Here is a 16,938-nt window from a genome sequence, read left to right on the forward strand (position 1 = left end):
TGTTCCCCTTAATTCCTTCTTACCATGCATTCCTCAGCCACACTGACTTGTTTTTCCTTTACTGTAAGAATTTTCTTCCCTCTCCACTTGTTTTTAATGCTATTTAGTTAGCACTGATGCACAAAGTCAGCGGTGGCTACTTCTTCGCCTGCAATCCTTGCCTGACTTTCCAGAGAGGTTAACAAATGTTTGATCATCACTGTCTTCCCTCCCACAGCATAACCCGTGGCTAACCACAGTGGGATAAACTCTGGTAGCAAAAACACACAAGTCTTAAATGCTAAAGGAGTACTGTGAGAACAGGAGGCCACAATCACGCCTCAGTTACACTATTTAAAGACTTAAAAACTGCACAGTTATCCCTGAGCTCAGCTAGAGAAAATTTTATCAAAACTTAAGACTGGTGTTTTTGTAAAATTTGTCATAGGTTTAACCTTGAGAATAACAAATCATTAAGTGTTGGGGGGCTGAAGAATCAATTTATGTTCCAAGCAAAGGGTTTTTAAAATTAAGGTTGAAAAAAAAATTAGATCTCGCCTGGTGGTGCACAGATTCTGTTGATGTATCAATCTTTTCAGGCATTTAAAAATAATATAGAGATGATAAAAGTAAATGTTCTATAACCAAAAAATCTCTTGGTAATAAAATTTCAAATTACAGCCCATGACAACACTTCTAAATTGAAGCTGTGATACAGGAGCTTTGATGGAGAAAATTGTACAAGTAACTCGCAAAGTAATTCGGAAAAGCAACAAAGAATGAAGGTGCTGCTGAGATGAACAGAAAACATAGCTGGAATGGTGTGCAGCATCCTTAAATGAATTTCAGACTGTTTTGTTGCCAATATCTTAAGCAGTGCTGTAATCTTATAAGGATTTCTTGGATAGTTTCCATCGACCAATAAATAACCTCACTACAGAAAAAAACCCCAAACTCCACCGAGTATAGAACCAGCCCTGAACTCAATCATCATACATGGCTGAGCTCAGAGTCTGACAGATTGATCCAAACACAGAGTTTATTGGCAAGATTTCCACCTTCCTATGGACTACTGGTAGAGGAGTTGAGGAAATATCTCTGACTCATCCCTCCAAACTCTGCTGCCTCTGGGTGCCAGTCTGTGGCCCAACCCTTTGGGTACAGAATCAGGGTAGAAAAACCAAATTGTGTAAAAGAGTTGAAACTTTGCTCATAGTGGCACAGAATGAGCAGAAAACCAAAAATCACTACCTCTAGGTGGTGCCTCACTTTTGCTGTCAATATACTGGGTGTGCAGCATCAAACTATTTCTTAGAGGCTGATGAGGTTTAAATAGTCTTTCTGATATTTTCTGGCAGCCTCCAATGAAATGGGTTATAGCAGTGCAAAGTCTCATTCTGTTCATCAAAAAAGCTTGGGAAAAGACAGCTTTTCTGTTTAAATAACTCAGACCAAACATCCATAACCACTTAAAGGTGGCAGATGCACTAAGTGTGATTTGTACCAAAGCATCTGTGGTAAGAAGGTTACAGGTACGCTTTGAGAATAAATTTCAAAGGTCTGCAAAGTATAATTAGTTCTAAAGTTCTCCTACACATTAATAATTAGTATTAAAAACCTTAAGTCCTCCACAGAAAGTAAAAAGCTCTTCCAGAAGCATGAAAACATATACCAAACCCAACCCCCTCACAGCTAGTCTTACATATCCAAAGCTTCCCCTGATGATGATTTCATTTCTCTCCTTTCCAATGCTTTTTCTATTCATATCACATAAGTCTGGCAAAGTCTTTAATCTTACATACATTTACATAATTTTAAAGACCATGGTTCAGCCAGATTAGGTAGACTAGTGGTCCTTAAAACAATTTATCTATAAATTCCCTGAACAATTCCATCACACAGCAAGTCATACAGTCCAGTTACATGTCAGAGAGAAAAGAAGTTTTTTTCCCCCATTTTGAATTTGTCACTTTAGTATTCAGTTAACCTTGAGCTGAAGGATGAGAATATGACCAATATCTGCCAATACAGGTACCCAGAGACAAATCCTGTCAAACAGACTTCACTTTGTTTTTGACAATACTATGATTGTTTGATAATTCGTAACTGAGGATGATGCCACGTATATGTTTTTTTTAATAACTACTGATTTAGCACTTTGGCAAAAAAAAGTCCGAAGCAATTATTGGCTATAAAGACATGGAAACAGAGGAAGGGAGCAGTTTTATCCCCATGCAAAGGAATGGCGAGTCTGATGCTGAAAGGATGCATATGCTTTGGATATCTAACTTTTAGCACCCATATTTTCAAAGGCAAATGAAGAACGGAGGGGATGCAAAAGATGCAGAGTTATTTGGAGGCTACCAAAACTGGTCAATAGCAGGAAACAAGAGGAACCAATGACAAAAGGACTGAGAACAGACTAGTTGATTTCCAAAAAAAATCCAAAAACAAAGCAAACTTTTAACTGGGAGGATAACAAGCAAGAAGGAACCCAATCTGAAGGGCTATAGATGGTAGCTCTCTGTGGTTCGAGACTGTCAAACCAGCTCTGGAGGATATACTGAAGTCAAAACTGGTACCTGCATGGGAGAAAGAGTCCCTTCTGACCCCAGCTTGGGGCAGCACTGGTGGCTGTCCTTATCTCCTTGGACAAAAAGACAAGGAGATAAAGGTTATCAATCTTCTGGCTTCATGACACTTTATCCAGTGTTCACCTCCTGTGTGGGGCACACCCTTGCCACTGAGTTTAATGACCTGCCATAGTGCTGGGGGAGGTTCAGCCTGCAGAAGGGCAGCTCAGCAACCGAGTATCTCACTCCCAAAACAGAACTAACAAATCCAGCTGTTAGATGCCACCTATCCCCCATGACCTGGTACCCAATAAACATGTTGACACAAATTGTTGCAAAAGGTAGGCAGGCTGTGATCTCTCCATAGCTCAAGGCAGCTTAGCACATGCTTGGTTTATTGTTAAAGTATTGTTGTATTTTTAATTCTTATGTTTTTATTTTTAAAAGAAAGCAAGTAACCACATTGTTTTTCTAACTTGTGATCTCTTCAATATATAGATGCAATTTTTTGTGCCTAGCCATTAGCTGGATTCTACCAGGGAAAAGCCTTGGCTGGTTACACTGTTGGCCACAAGTGTAAGTCTGTTGTGTGTGAGGGAGAGACACAGGCAGGCAGGATGAACAGAAGTGTGCATGAGCACCTGGTGTTTTTTGTGACACCATTTCACATTATTAGTTAGAAGCTTGCTAGGCACCATACCCTTACATCTCTGTTTACCCTACCTACCTACCTACCTACCTACCTACCTACCTACCTACCTACCTACCTACCTACCTACCTCTCTTACTTCTTCACATTTTTTTCCTACTCAATACATGCAAGTTTGAATTTTTAGTTAGAGCTCCTTAGTTGATTCACAGCAGAAGAAGCTGGGGCAAAAACTCTATGCATTTTTACACACTTATTTTATGGGAGATTACACAGCTGATTAACAGTTCTCAGAATAAAAAGTGTCTCCTGTTACCTCCATTCTTGTCTATTTACTGCTTTTGATCTATTCATGCCAAAACATTCTTACTAATGAAAGTCATCAGAAAATTGTCTAATAAGGTAATTTAGAAGACAGTTCACATCTAGTATATGATCAAAAGGCACTTAACTTGCAGTTCCTGCCTCCTCTCCCCCAATAAACACATGGTTTACTAGCACTGATAAGCTTCAAAATGGTTTTGAACATCTGGGAAAAGGGCTGATCAGCTCCAGACAATTGTTGGACTCTAAGCAGACCCAGGAACAAAGGTCATGATAAATGAAACCACTGCTCTAGCTCCAAAATTGCTTCAATCATCTCCAGACAAAGCATGATTGAAATGCATCTATCACTGGATAGCATCTGGAGAACACTAAAAATGTTTTGATCAGAATCTGAGTAGCTTCTTCCAAATGATAATAATTTTAAGATGCCATGGCAAATTTTTACAACTACACTTTAGGCTAATGTTTCCTTCTGTAGCATTGGCCTTGTTTTTCTACAGTGTGAAAAAAAATCAATATAATAATGGTACTGCAGCAAAATTTCAGCTTGCTCTTGGCTTACTTTAAATACCTTCATTGTCTCCTTTTCCTCTGTCTACATCTGCTGCATTTGGCACTTTCAGTTATTAAAATGAAACCAAGTTGAAAGAAAATGTTACATATCACAAAAAGAAACCCAGCAGCGCTTCTGTCTCACTTTGCCAGCACTGTGGTCACCTTTACCATTTGCCAGGTTGTTCTGTTTCCAGCTGTTCTACTTGAATCTGCATGCAAAAAGAAACCCCAACTTTCTCCAAAAATACCAAATGTACTTTGCAGTTCTACAATGAGTTTGTTGTTTATTTTTTTAAAGGAAAACTCACCCTCTTCCCTCCAATAATATATTGGAACAAAAAAGCCCAATAGTTTACTAGTGACTTCTATTCTTTGGTGCTTAACAATTTCTCACTCCTTGGTGTGCATTTTTGCACAAATGAGCGAGCCTGGTTATAGCAGTTCCACAGATTCACTCCAACCTGCATTAAGAACGAGGCTTTGAGAACCTTACAGAAATTATCAGCTAAAGGGAAAACACCATTCAGCCAAAATTATGACCTTTAGTCACTTTCCACTCCCTCTGGATGAGAACCACACCCAGTTGCTGTCAACCACAGCTATGCCTTGGTCAACAGACAAGAAAAGCATTCCCAAAAGAAAAAAGGGAGCATTAAGTTCCAGGGAAAGCCAAAGAAAGCCCAAATGTAGGCAGTGGTGAAAGGAAGGAAACATTTGCTCCGCCTGGGCCTCTCAGAAGCATGGAGACACTCGGTCTTGGAACAAGAAAGACCTACTCTGGTGTATGTACAACACAGAAAAGTATGAGAAAGACACAGACTGCCCATATAAATTCATTTTCCTACTCTTGGCTATCCCATGAACGCAAGCCTTACAAAGGGACAGATGACGCTCCATCTCTAACATCCTTTCAAGTTATCAACCCCGTTTAAAAAAAAAAAAGAAAAAAAGTCAAAAATAAAAAATCTAGATCCTTACTTTGGTACTGGAAGCTGGGGAGGAGTTGGCCACCAGGCTGGTGATGACCTCGCTGTTGCCGGTGGTGCAGGCGGCGGTGGCCGGCGTGGGGAGGCGCGCGGGGACGATGGGCAGGGGCAGCAGCCCGGGCCGGGAGCTGCTGGTGGTGCTGGCGGCGCTGCTGCAGCTGGTGCTGCCCACATGGTTCCCGTTGGAGCTCCAGTCCCGGCGCTCCCAGCCCGCACGGTAATCTCGCTCAAAGCGGCTGTGGTGCCGTGACATGGCGCTGGAGGGCAGCTGCGTCTCAGGGGGAACTCGAGAGCCTGCCTGGAAGGTTAAGGACACAGAGGAGTTAGGGATGAGGGCCCAGCACAGGGACTGTGCTCTGCAACCACCAGGCAAGACCCTGTCGTGCCTTCTCTGCCTTAGGAGAGCACTGTTTCTCCTCTTTTCCCAGCTGAACGTCTAGACAAGTACAAGGACACAGTGGAGAGAGAGCTCAGTCCCATAGACCTGAAGAAACACCGTCTGCCCAAACTCTTCATCAAAATAACAAGCAAAAGCACACAAATTGTGAAAAGCCAAGTTAGAAGAAAGTTATAATTCAATGTTCTGACAACAGGAAAACATTCCCAACAGCTCCATCTTTCCATTTTCTCAGTAGCCTTCAGCTCTTTTCTGTAGCCACTTTTCTGTATCTGACACATGACCAAATATAGATACTAAAGATCAAAGAGAAAAAAAATCTACCTGCTAAATCTACCCATTACTTTTCTATTTTCAAAGCCAAATACTGCTTCACATAGCCCCTTGTTTGCTAGACTCCTCACTGGAAGCTCCTGCAGGAATATTTCACTCTGTGACACCTCCCCACAGCGAGGATGCTCTACAGGAGGCAGGCCAAGATGTTCTGTCTCCTCCTGTGCTTCTGGCTAGACTTTAAACTCTAATACACATAGGTGATCTATGACCAAGTTGTTCTATGATCACTCTGTCCTTATCACCCCTCAGTCTTTGTTATCTACAGATTGTATCTGCCAGGTGAAGGATGTCTAAACACAATGTTGTGGGTCAAGACTCCCAACATCTAATCTTAGTTCTGATAATTAAATGTTACATAGCCTAGAGCCGTTACTGAAGTCTTCCTGGCAAGGTCTTCTAATGTGCAGAATGGTGGCAATAATGCTATTTTCCCAGCAGACCTCTGAGTAAGCGAAAGTTTACAGCATTTGCAATAGAAGAAACAGTATGAATAAATTCTAAATGTATTTATTTCCATAAATAAATAATGAGTATCTAGGTCACTGCAGCACCTGATTTATTTTATTTGCATCGCACGATCCACTAAGTTATTTGTAATAATGACATCAGGTCAGTGGAAGCAATGTTGCTTCACAAATTCTTAGATACAAAAATGGATGGTAAGAATATCTGTTTATAAGGATTGTGGAGGGAGCCAGAACTGAACTCACCCAGAAACATGAAGGTAAGAAGCTTCTTAAGAAAGATAAAAAACTTAGAAGTGTTATAAAACAGTGTGCCTGTTGCCAATATTAGTTATTCACCTGGTAGAAATTAAAAAGGCAAACAAAACCAATCATTATGCCTAAAGGATGAAAGATTCGCCTGGTTCACTAGAGAGCTGAGAGTAGCTGAGAGCTGGTTCACTAGTTGAGACAAAGAATACTTTTCCTCAGTTAAAAATTCAATAATATAAAGGTATATTACCTAACCAAATCTCCCAATAAGCTGCATATCTGATGTCCCTCTCCAAGAATGAGCACCTCCACAAGAACCCACACTGGAGACCACACCATAGTGTAGTTGGTATTGACCACAAAATTAACATTCCTCTTAACCCAACTATTTTCTTCTCTAATAGAATGTGATGCAATGTTTGTCTTGATGATTTGAGGGCTGATGGTCCGGTTATTTACTTAGATTCCTCTGTCTTTCATTCTTGTGGCCATCTGATACTTTCATTCAGAAGCTAATTCTGTATTTTCCAGAGGACCATGTGAGCTCAGCTGTACAATGATCACAGGAAAACCCAGAGAAACCAGCGCTGTGAAAGCTGCTGTAGTGAAAAAGAACCTTTTCTTTTAGTAGAGGTGAAGAAAGCAAACTTTTTCTCTAGTGAATACTATCTCAGAATAAATTCAGTACCTAAACACAGTGTCTTTAAAGGTTAGAAATTCCACAGGTATATAACCACTCTTTCATTTGTTTTATAACCATTTTGCTAAGTCAGGCAAAAAGGAGCCTGCAAACTGCAAGCTGCAATTTCAAAATATCCTTTATTATTCCTTGCCTTCAAAAGAGTTTCTTTTTAATCCCAACAGCCCCCACTGCTGTATGAAGCTATCTTTTGTGACTGTTTGGATGGTGGCTGTCAACTGAATGCCCTTCTCCTCTCGAGCCTGAGGATCTCCATTAGCTGTATTAGTGTACTCCTTGACAAGGCAACCAGGGAGAACCAAATCACATCTCCCCCACCCACACTCCTGAGCACATCTGACATTTCATTCAGCAGAGAGCAGCAGCACACATGCACACAAGTCAATAGCAAGCAGTTTTTGCCACACGATCCCAGGCACCCTGCCCCCAGCAATTCTTCTATCAGATGAGACTGACAGGCAAGCACGTCAATAACGAGCAGGAAAAAAGCCTGTGACTAAGCCATGCATTAAGAAGTTTACTTAAAACCCAACACCCTCTTCATGAGCACATTCACTTCTCAGTCCAGCTACTGTACTTCATATATCCAACGAAAAAATAAAAGCTGGGGCTAAACATCAGAACATCAGTCTTCTTTTTTTTTTCTTCTTTTTTATTTCTTCTTCTTTTTTTTTCCCCCAATACATTGCATTAAATATACACTACTTGTTTCAAGATGTCATTTTTGTCTGGGTACAAAGTTACTTGACAGTGACAAGATGTGCAGAAAAACCGGAGGGGATAACTATCTAATAAATGGGTATTCAACTGCTAGTGCTTGCTATTTAAAATTAGAAAGAATAGAAAATGTTTTCATAAATAGCTGCTGGGTGAGGTAAGAAATGGGTTGTGAACAGACTAGCTAATTTTTAAGTGTATTTTTAGATCCAGAGTTTATGCTTTGTCTAGACTATTGATGTTGAGGATCACAATCATAATAATAATGCTTTAAACATATTCTGTATTCATAAGAAAAACTTCTCCAGCAGTGTGTCCCGAGTCAAGTGTAATCATCACATTCCTCTGCACAGAACTTGACGCAGGGCAGCATAAACCATCTTGAGAAACAGCAGAGATGGAGGCCAGTGGAAACCTCACTCAAACAGCAGGGAGGGCAGCAGTCGCTGCAGTCAGAGATCACAGAATCCTTAAGGTTGAGAAAGATCTCTAAGATCATCAAGTCCAGCCACAACCCTAACCCTGTCACTACCAGTTCCACAATATCTGATTTTAGGCTACAATTTTCCAGGCATGTTCTTTGAGATTTTTTCCCCTAAAAATAAACAAAACAAAATAAAACAAAAAGAACCCTTTCTGAGGGTTCTTTCTGTTTCTCCTTCTCTCTGTCCCTTTGCAGAGACAGAGAGGAGAAACATCAATGCCTAATACTTATGAACATCAACACCAATAGTTACAATTAATTCATGTGGTTTTACCTTTTTAAGGGAAGTTTCCCTCAACATTCATGTGTAGACATTTTCTCTTACCTAGTTTTAGACCCCTCTAAACAGCACAGAGGAAGAGAAAGAAGATTTTTACCTTGTTTTTTAGACACTGGGCCAGCTAAGCCCTGGCTAATTACAGATCTATCAACCTCAGTTGTGGAGTTGATTTTTCAGCTAGCATGATGCTCCACACTGTCACATGCAGGAGCCAGTACTAGAGCAGATAAGCTTTGAGCTATCTCAGATATGTCTACCCTACATCAGAGCCATAAACCCAGGATGTAGACACAGTCAGCAGGAGAGAGAATGTATGATTTGTGCATCTCAGACTCGTAGTCCATGAGGAGGCACACTGCACCCTGTTATTGCTGAAAATCCCTCTGTACACCCAATTCAGCTGACACACTGTCTGGAGAAGGTGGTGAAGTCAGTGAGACAGGCTTTCCCTCACCCTCTACTCAAGATGTAATCACTGGAGTAGCTGAGTGTCTTTAATCTCTACTAGAAAGGAAACGCGTTCCCGTTTGTCACACAGAATCAAAGGATTGTATTGTGCAGCCAAAAGGAACAAAAACTCTCTTAAAGGGGAAAAAAATCCCCCACCCTACTAAAGAGAGAGGAAAAAAGAGAAAGAAGCCCATAGCAGTTACTGGATAAACTGATAAATTCAAAGCAAAAAAAGGAGATCAAATTGGTATGAAGGGAGGGCTGTGGAAAGGGCTATAAGCTAAAGAAGAGAGATTGAGCAACCAGAGGTAAATACAAATCCCATGACAAATGTAAAATGAGATTTAGTGATATGGCAAGGCAAGAAGTCCCCCAGACTGCATCACTGTGCATGTGCTGCAAAAAGATTGCCAGAACACAGCCCACTTTGTTTCAGACAGGGGTTATGCAGGAGCCAGGCATGAGGATTATACATGCACCTGACCTCTTCCCCCATCATTTACTTTCAGAGAAAGATGGGTGTGGGAGGGTAGACCAGGACAAGGTAACAGACTGATGAAACAATACCAAACACCTTTTGAGGGATGGGACAAGGCCAAAACATGCAAAGCAACAGGTGAGAGAGACCATTAAAAGAAGTTACTTTAAACCTATGGCTCTCAAGGCAAAGTAGAATCTGAGTGTAACCCTGCTAGAGAACGTAACTTTTTCTACAACCAGGAATTTTAGACATATCTCATACTAACAACTTTCTCAAAAACAATATTTGAGAAAGTTTTTTGGCAAAATGTGGGTGTCTTCGGGACTCAAATGTAGGGCACTTATACAGATGACAACATCCAGCCTTCAAATTTACCCTGAACACTTTGGCCATTTGGAAATCCTCCGACCTCCTTAGCACAAAACCACCCTCCTCCTGGTACTCATTTTTCACCACATCTCTTATGCAAGCTCATTTGTTCCTTGTTTCCACGGCTTACACACACACACACAGAGGAAAGGAAAAGGCCAGTGGCGTGTGAGATAGCAGCGTGCTGTCCTCAGGGCTCTTACCAGGTTCAAACAGATCATTGCTGCAGATTTATTAAACTCAAGTGGTTAACATTTCATTTTATGCTCGATACATTTAAACACAGCCCTTCTTCCCCCAAGCCCAGAACACTCACTGTTCTGCAGAAAAAATGCTTCCTATTCATGTTCCTCTAAATGACAGTCCGGGCTCGAGCCTTGGAGCAGCTCTTTCCCTGCTTTCCACGCTTATCTAGTCAAGGTCTCCTTAAAGTGCCTGTCCCCACAGATATAAATATAAGGAAAAACAGGCTTTCAGCCAGTCTGAAGCTGGAGAATCAGATTTCTTAGACTATTAGTCAACTTCATTAAGTGACTTCAAAAATAAAGGTCAAGCTTTTAATTTAAATTTTTCCTGGGTAAGCATTTGTTTCTAAATTTACCTTTTAAATAATAACATTACAGAAACATGATAGGCGAGAGATGTTGGGAGACAGTGACGGAAGTGGAGACATGGTCATTAGGGAAATGGCAGAAAAGGAGAGAGAAAGAACCTGAAGCTTTAAAATACGCAGCTAAATAATCTTCCATGTTTTCAGACAGGATAAATGGAAGTACAGGTAAAATAGCCCATCAGAGAGCTTTAAAAGCCGTTAAGTGCACCTAATGCCTTTTTTTTTTTTTATACCACACATTAAAAAAATATAAAAAAAAAAAAGAGGAAGAGAGATTTGCTGGAATCAGATCTAGCATGGAGCACTGTAACTGATAAAAAGGAAGATGTCTAAGTACCTAAGCTTGAATGATTTCACATATATGCTGCAGGGGAAATGTTACGACATGCAGTTTTATCAGAGCCTACCGACACAACAACCTCTCCCCAGGCACAGGTCTGCAGATGTAATTTATGCACATGGCACCAAAATCACATTGAAATATATCAGCCTTTCCATAAATTCTGGATATAACTCAATCGTCAGGTCATATTTGTACACATCTTCAAGAAAATCAAAATAAAACAAAGTACTAGCAGTCCTAGCAGCTTCAGGAGCAACTCTTCAGCAATGTGCCAAGCAAAAGGTTTTATTCGAGCTCAACATTTTTTATAACCTACAAAGACTTTCTTAGACACATATAGAATCATTGTTAAAAGCCTACATGGATCTGACTAATCCATTTTCACAATTTTTACTCAACTACTTTTTTTTTTTCTGTTTGGGTGACTTCAGTGAAAGAACTCTCTGTTAGACAAGTGCAGAAAGAATGCAATCAAGAGATTCTGTAAAGCTGAACTACAAGCAGCTGTGTAGAAAGATAAGATCCAGAAATATTTGAGAGGCAAGGAAACAACTTTATTATCAAGCAAGGTCTACTTCTGTAAACCCCTGATTTAGTCTTGTAAACAGTTGTAAAGCTCTTGTAAAATCCAAGACAAGGCAGAGAGACTTGAGCTGCTTTGCTACAATCAGATCTTAAAGAAAAAAAAAAAAAGAAGAAAAAAAAAAGCCCAAATCCTAACCCTGTAAGTGAAAAAGGAGCAGTAGATTAAAGAGATTATATAGGATTTAATTTTCCAAATATATGCTGGAGGTGGTGATGCTTTGGGACATATTACAAAAAAAATCTGAGCATGAACACAACGGTGTCTTCTCAGCAGAAAGATCACTATGAAAGAAAAAAAAAAGAGATTTTTGCTTTGCTATCTCAAAATATTGTAAGTACAAAGATAAACTAGACTATTCAAGTAAAAAAGAAAAACCCAGCCATGATGCAAATGAAACCATACCTTGGAGTTTCTTTCCTTCACAGGTGACAGAATATAACCTTCCTAAATCCGGGGTTACTAAAAAATCTCTAAGTGTATGGTTTATTACTAAGCTTCTAGGAAATTTATCTTCACTGTGATCATTTCCTATCTATAGTAATTTGCTTTTCAGATACTAATTTTTTTACAGTCTGAGCAGATTGGGTAACACATCCTTCAATTCATAGATCATGAGCACTGGCAGGGTGAGAAAAGCTCCCAAAGGTTCGGGGTGGTCCTGATGCTCACGCTGCTGGAACAGAAGGTGAAGACGAGGCCTGTCTTGAGTCCTGTTGCTTGCCAAACCTGGACAGACACAAACTCATGAAGTTTACACCAGGTGCAGGGGTCTCCTTCTGCAGATGCTCCTGACCAAACAAGTTTCTTGGACTATTCTAAAAGGCTTCCATCTTCAGATGTACTTATCATCAATTATAAATTGATAGAAAATATGTCAAAATATACTGGTTTGGGATATGTATTTGAATAAAATTCCTAACTCCAGGAGAAAACAAGTAAATCTACTTCTCTCTCTTCAAGCCTCTGCTGGAAAGATCTCATAGTTGATATGGTTCTTCTCCATGGCTTTGTTGCAAACCATCCCCGCAATCTTACAAAAAAACTCAGCACAAAATTCAACCCCCAACACCCTCCAGCCCCCAAAATAAATTCTAGAAGCCACTTGCTGCAGATTCTTGGTCGATCCAAGGACCTTCTACAGCAACAAGACTGGAATTTTATGCAGAATTTTCATAAATTAAAATCCAACAGAACTTTACACAAAAGCAAAATAACTTCCTCAGATGTCTCTGCAGGGTCCAGGGTAGCTGGCAGTGTCTGGAACCCAGCCTTGTTAAAAACGGAGAGAGAGAAAAACGATGTCCCTCTGTAACACTCCTGCTTGCAAAACACTGCCCAAAACATTGTCTTCCCTAATTAAATTATCTCATTAGCATGAAAAGCAAACGAAAGGAAACCAAATGCCAAGAGCTGCCGTGTTAAAGGCCAGTTCGTGCAGGTTTTGTGCAGCAAGACTTGTACGGCAGAGCCGGTGGCCAGCACCTTGGCACGGGGGCTGGCAGGATGACAACTGGTGGCCGGGGTCCAGAGGTGCCTGCTGGGGACAGGTGGGGAGGGGAGACAGGGACACGACTGGATTTCTTCTGGGGAAATGGGCCATCTTCTCAAAATGTGTGAAGTGGCTGCCAGGACCTGACATACCTAATCTTGCCTAAGACTTCATAGTTAATAAAGCAGAAATGTAGAATAAGCTACTGTCAGTGTTGCCAAATGTCACAAAATAAATCTCACAAAATTTAATTAGCAGGATTTTGGGTTTTTTGGGAATGGTTTCTGAGGTGGGTGAGGGGGGGTGGGAGGAGAAAGGGACTAGGTCTTCAAATTACATTTTGGACAAGGCAGAAGAAATTTCCTTTTGTTTACTGCTGTTCTCAATCTTCCAGACCCTAAAGGAAGCCTGATCAATCAGTCAAAACTATTACAGGAGAAAGCTCTCTGCCAAGGTAAGGGTTAAATGCAGTGTATTTTACAGCATAAGATATCTGGATCACTTGCAGTGCTGCAGAGTGCTGTAATAAAGAAAATGTACTTCAAATTTCCCTCTTAGATGATATTTTTGGGTCATTCCCACCCCATCACTGTTCACATTTAAAAAGCTTCAGCCAGCACCAGGTGAAGTAATAAATTTTCTCTTTCAGGACTGATGTCCTCTGACCACACAGAATCTTCTGACATACATTTTGTTAAAAGGAGACATGTATCACTCCTCCAAATCAAGAGCACATGTACACTTACAACACAAAATAGTCCCTAACCATCTGGTATATAAAAAGAGGTTATTCCATGAAAATTGCCTCAGGAAAAAAAGTAAAATAAACATTAAATCATAGAATCAGAGTCATTTAGGTTGCAAAAGATCTTTACGATCACCAAGTCCAACCATTAAACAGTGCCAAGTCCACCACTAAGCCCTAAGTGTCACATCTACATGTTGTAAATGTAAAATGTTATTTACATTTACTGAACATGAGACTAGCACAGTCCATAGTGACAGGCATCCAAAGACCTTCAAGGCTTTAACATGATTTGTGGCATCTGAGCTATGAAGGTGCAGTTATCACAATCCTCCAGTAAATAAGTGAATTCCCAGAGAAAACACAGCATCTCTGACCCACAGAGAATAACTAATTCTTCCAATTTCTGGTGCCCTAAATGTGTGACTGCCACTAGCCTCCATTCAGAAAGTTTGCTCTTCACTTAAAGAGACACCTGTATTCTTGCTCTTCTTTCAGAGATAATGGAGAGTCTGGAGAGGAGTTTCTCTGCATATTTCTGTACTTCCATCTTTTTGCTTAATGGCACTGGTACCATTAGTACCAGTCCATCAGCACTCAGCATCACCCCTTTATCTGGCTGGAAATACTGGGCAGACACCTGGGGCTTTTGGATCAAAACATTCCCTTCACAGCGCATGGCACTGGAGTTGGCCAGAGCCCACGTTATCTGTCCATCTGCAGTCACAGCTCATCACCTCTCGTGGCCTAACCAATTTCATAAAATGGACTGACTTTATTTTCCACTGGTTCAATAGAGTAAGTATCACTTACATCCACTTGCTATTTATGTTTTGTTTTGAAAGGCGATGCGTCAAGAGCCAGAGGGACAGTGCCACCATGCTAATGAATTAATACCACAGCAGTATCAAAGTTAACTGCCTCTCTGCTTGCTCCTCTGCCTCTTAAAAGCTATTCCTGTTACCATTTCTTCCACCACCCTTTCTTGCATCTCATTTAAATTTGGCCCAAGTGACTCATGTTTTATCTTTTCAGCTGCTGGATGAAGGCTGTTTGCTGAATGCAGGAAATCAGCAGCCCACCTTTTCTAGGCCAGAGGTCTGCAGCTTTTAATTAGCTGCTTTAGAAGTAACAGGATCAAATAATAAACAGATCATGAACCACTCACCATATCCCTCTCAAGATATGTTAGGTGATGTAGAACCTTTCAATACTACAGAGAAATCAAATCATGTTTGCCAAGCACCTACTTAAATATGCATTTAAAAATACCAAGAATCTAGTAAAATATATAAGTTGAAAACTGCTAGATTTGCAAGCACTGGCCAAAATGTTTTGCATTTTATTCTGAATAGCAATAATTCATTTTCATTCCACCAAAGCTGTCAAAAACTCTATATGCAGTCTTGTACTGAGGCTGTTATATACATGCCAAATGCCTGTATAGCAAACATCTGGACTTGCTTCTGTTCCAGGATTTGCCAAACATAAGTCTATCTATTGTTTTTTCTTGAGACTTTTATTTTTTTTCTCTCACTGCTGTGCCTCAGGTCGTTTTTCTTAAAATGAAATCATTAAAACAGGCAGAAAGAGCGGAGGAAGGAAGAGTAAGAAGAGCTCTAGCATCTGAGTAATCTTCCAGTGGGACTAATTTTACTAAGTATTTGTGCTACTGCTACCAGTCAATCACTACAAGTATTATTGAGAAGCTAACAAAAATAAAAATTAAACCACATTTAGGAAAGTATATTGGCAGAGAGAAAAGGAAAAACACATATGCTGTTCTATAAACTAGAAGCTCCGTTTACTGAAATGTCCTCAATATCAATATAAAATGTATTAACATAAAAACCCAACTTGCTCTTCCCTGATTTTGCATTCATTTTACATCCGTACTTCTCCGAGGCAACAGATCAGAATGGTGCATTGCCTTCCCCTCAGGCCAAGTGTAATAAACAGGCAGGTGTAATATAAGGCTGCAGTGTCTCAGCTCTCCTCCCCAACAATTGATCTTCCAGCCCAACGGTGTAATTCCGTCTTGGTAGCTCCCTTCACATGCCTCACTCCTGATCGGTCAATTATTTCAAATCAAGCAGAATTAAAGTGTTATTTTTGTGAGGGAGGATGATGTATTCACCAGTGACCAACGTGAAACTAATAAACTAATTTCCCTTTACTGCCTCGGGCAAAACAGAAAAATCCAGGTCTATGGGAGAAAGACAGCAGCTGTTTCATCAGTCTGTTGCCCAAATGTGTTTGCCATTTACTATCTTTAAACTGAATTTTTGCTCACAGGACCATTTTGGGAACAGAAGACAACAAAAAAAAAAAACAACAAAAAAGGCAGTGGTGAGGATGTATGACTGTTCAAGACAGAGCTGAGAGGAGGGGACAGCACTCTCCTGTTCTCTGAAACAGAGCATATTCCTCCTGTCAGTAGCAAATTTATCCAGTAGATGTCAACACCAGCAAAAAATATGTGTAAAGCCAACCTTAACAGCAACAGTACTCACTTCAATTTACAGTAGCACATTGGGGGACAGTTTAATATTTGGAAGCACTGCATATTTATTTGCTACCATCCCATCCCTGCATCTTCTTGAACGGATCTGGCCTGGCTCATCTGTCCATAAACACATGTAGAGCAAAATAATTTGTTTTTTGCTTTTAGAATAATTTTGTCTGGTCTGCTGAAAAATTGCTGATGAGTACGTGATTACCTTCGGATTGGATCAGATGAAATTTTTCTGAGGAGGCACAGGGAGTAAGGGGGGAAAAATACTGGGCAGTGCAAAGCGACTACTAGAAGCAAAATCTTCATAGTTACTAAATATAATTTGAAGAGGTCTGTTCCCTTCTGACCTTCCACTTGCGTGGTTAAGCAATGCAGTGATTTCATGGATTTTGCTCTTTCCTCAAGAAGCTTCTCAGCCTACAAGAGTGACCTGCGATTCCCATGCTGACCCCAGGTCAACAGATACTTGTTGTTCCTGTGAGGTTTTTTTGTTTTGCAGTACACCAAGGACAGTCTGTTGTAAGCCTTTTAGTGTTATTATCACTCAAAAGACTGCATTTGCTGACAAGTTTTAACCATGCAAAAACACAAGGCCATTGCTGTTGACACTTTTAAATCTACTATTAAGATCTTACTGTTTGAACAGCT

General features: G+C 40.3%; 1 protein-coding gene across 2 annotated transcripts in view; it reads right to left on the reverse strand.

The window, feature by feature from the left end:
• The window catches only part of KLHL29 (kelch like family member 29), a 389,474-nt gene that overhangs the window by 236,819 nt on the left and 135,717 nt on the right, over positions 1–16,938 (reverse strand). For both annotated transcript variants that reach the window (XM_036380168.2, XM_036380169.2), the window contains exon 3: positions 5,062–5,367. In XM_036380168.2, coding sequence (XP_036236061.1) covers positions 5,062–5,322 — 261 coding nt within the window. In that variant the 5' untranslated portion in view covers positions 5,323–5,367. The remainder of the gene's footprint in view (positions 1–5,061; positions 5,368–16,938) is intronic.

The sequence above is a fragment of the Molothrus ater genome, chromosome 3, assembly GCF_012460135.2.
Source record: "Molothrus ater isolate BHLD 08-10-18 breed brown headed cowbird chromosome 3, BPBGC_Mater_1.1, whole genome shotgun sequence".
Lineage (NCBI taxonomy): Eukaryota > Metazoa > Chordata > Aves > Passeriformes > Icteridae > Molothrus > Molothrus ater.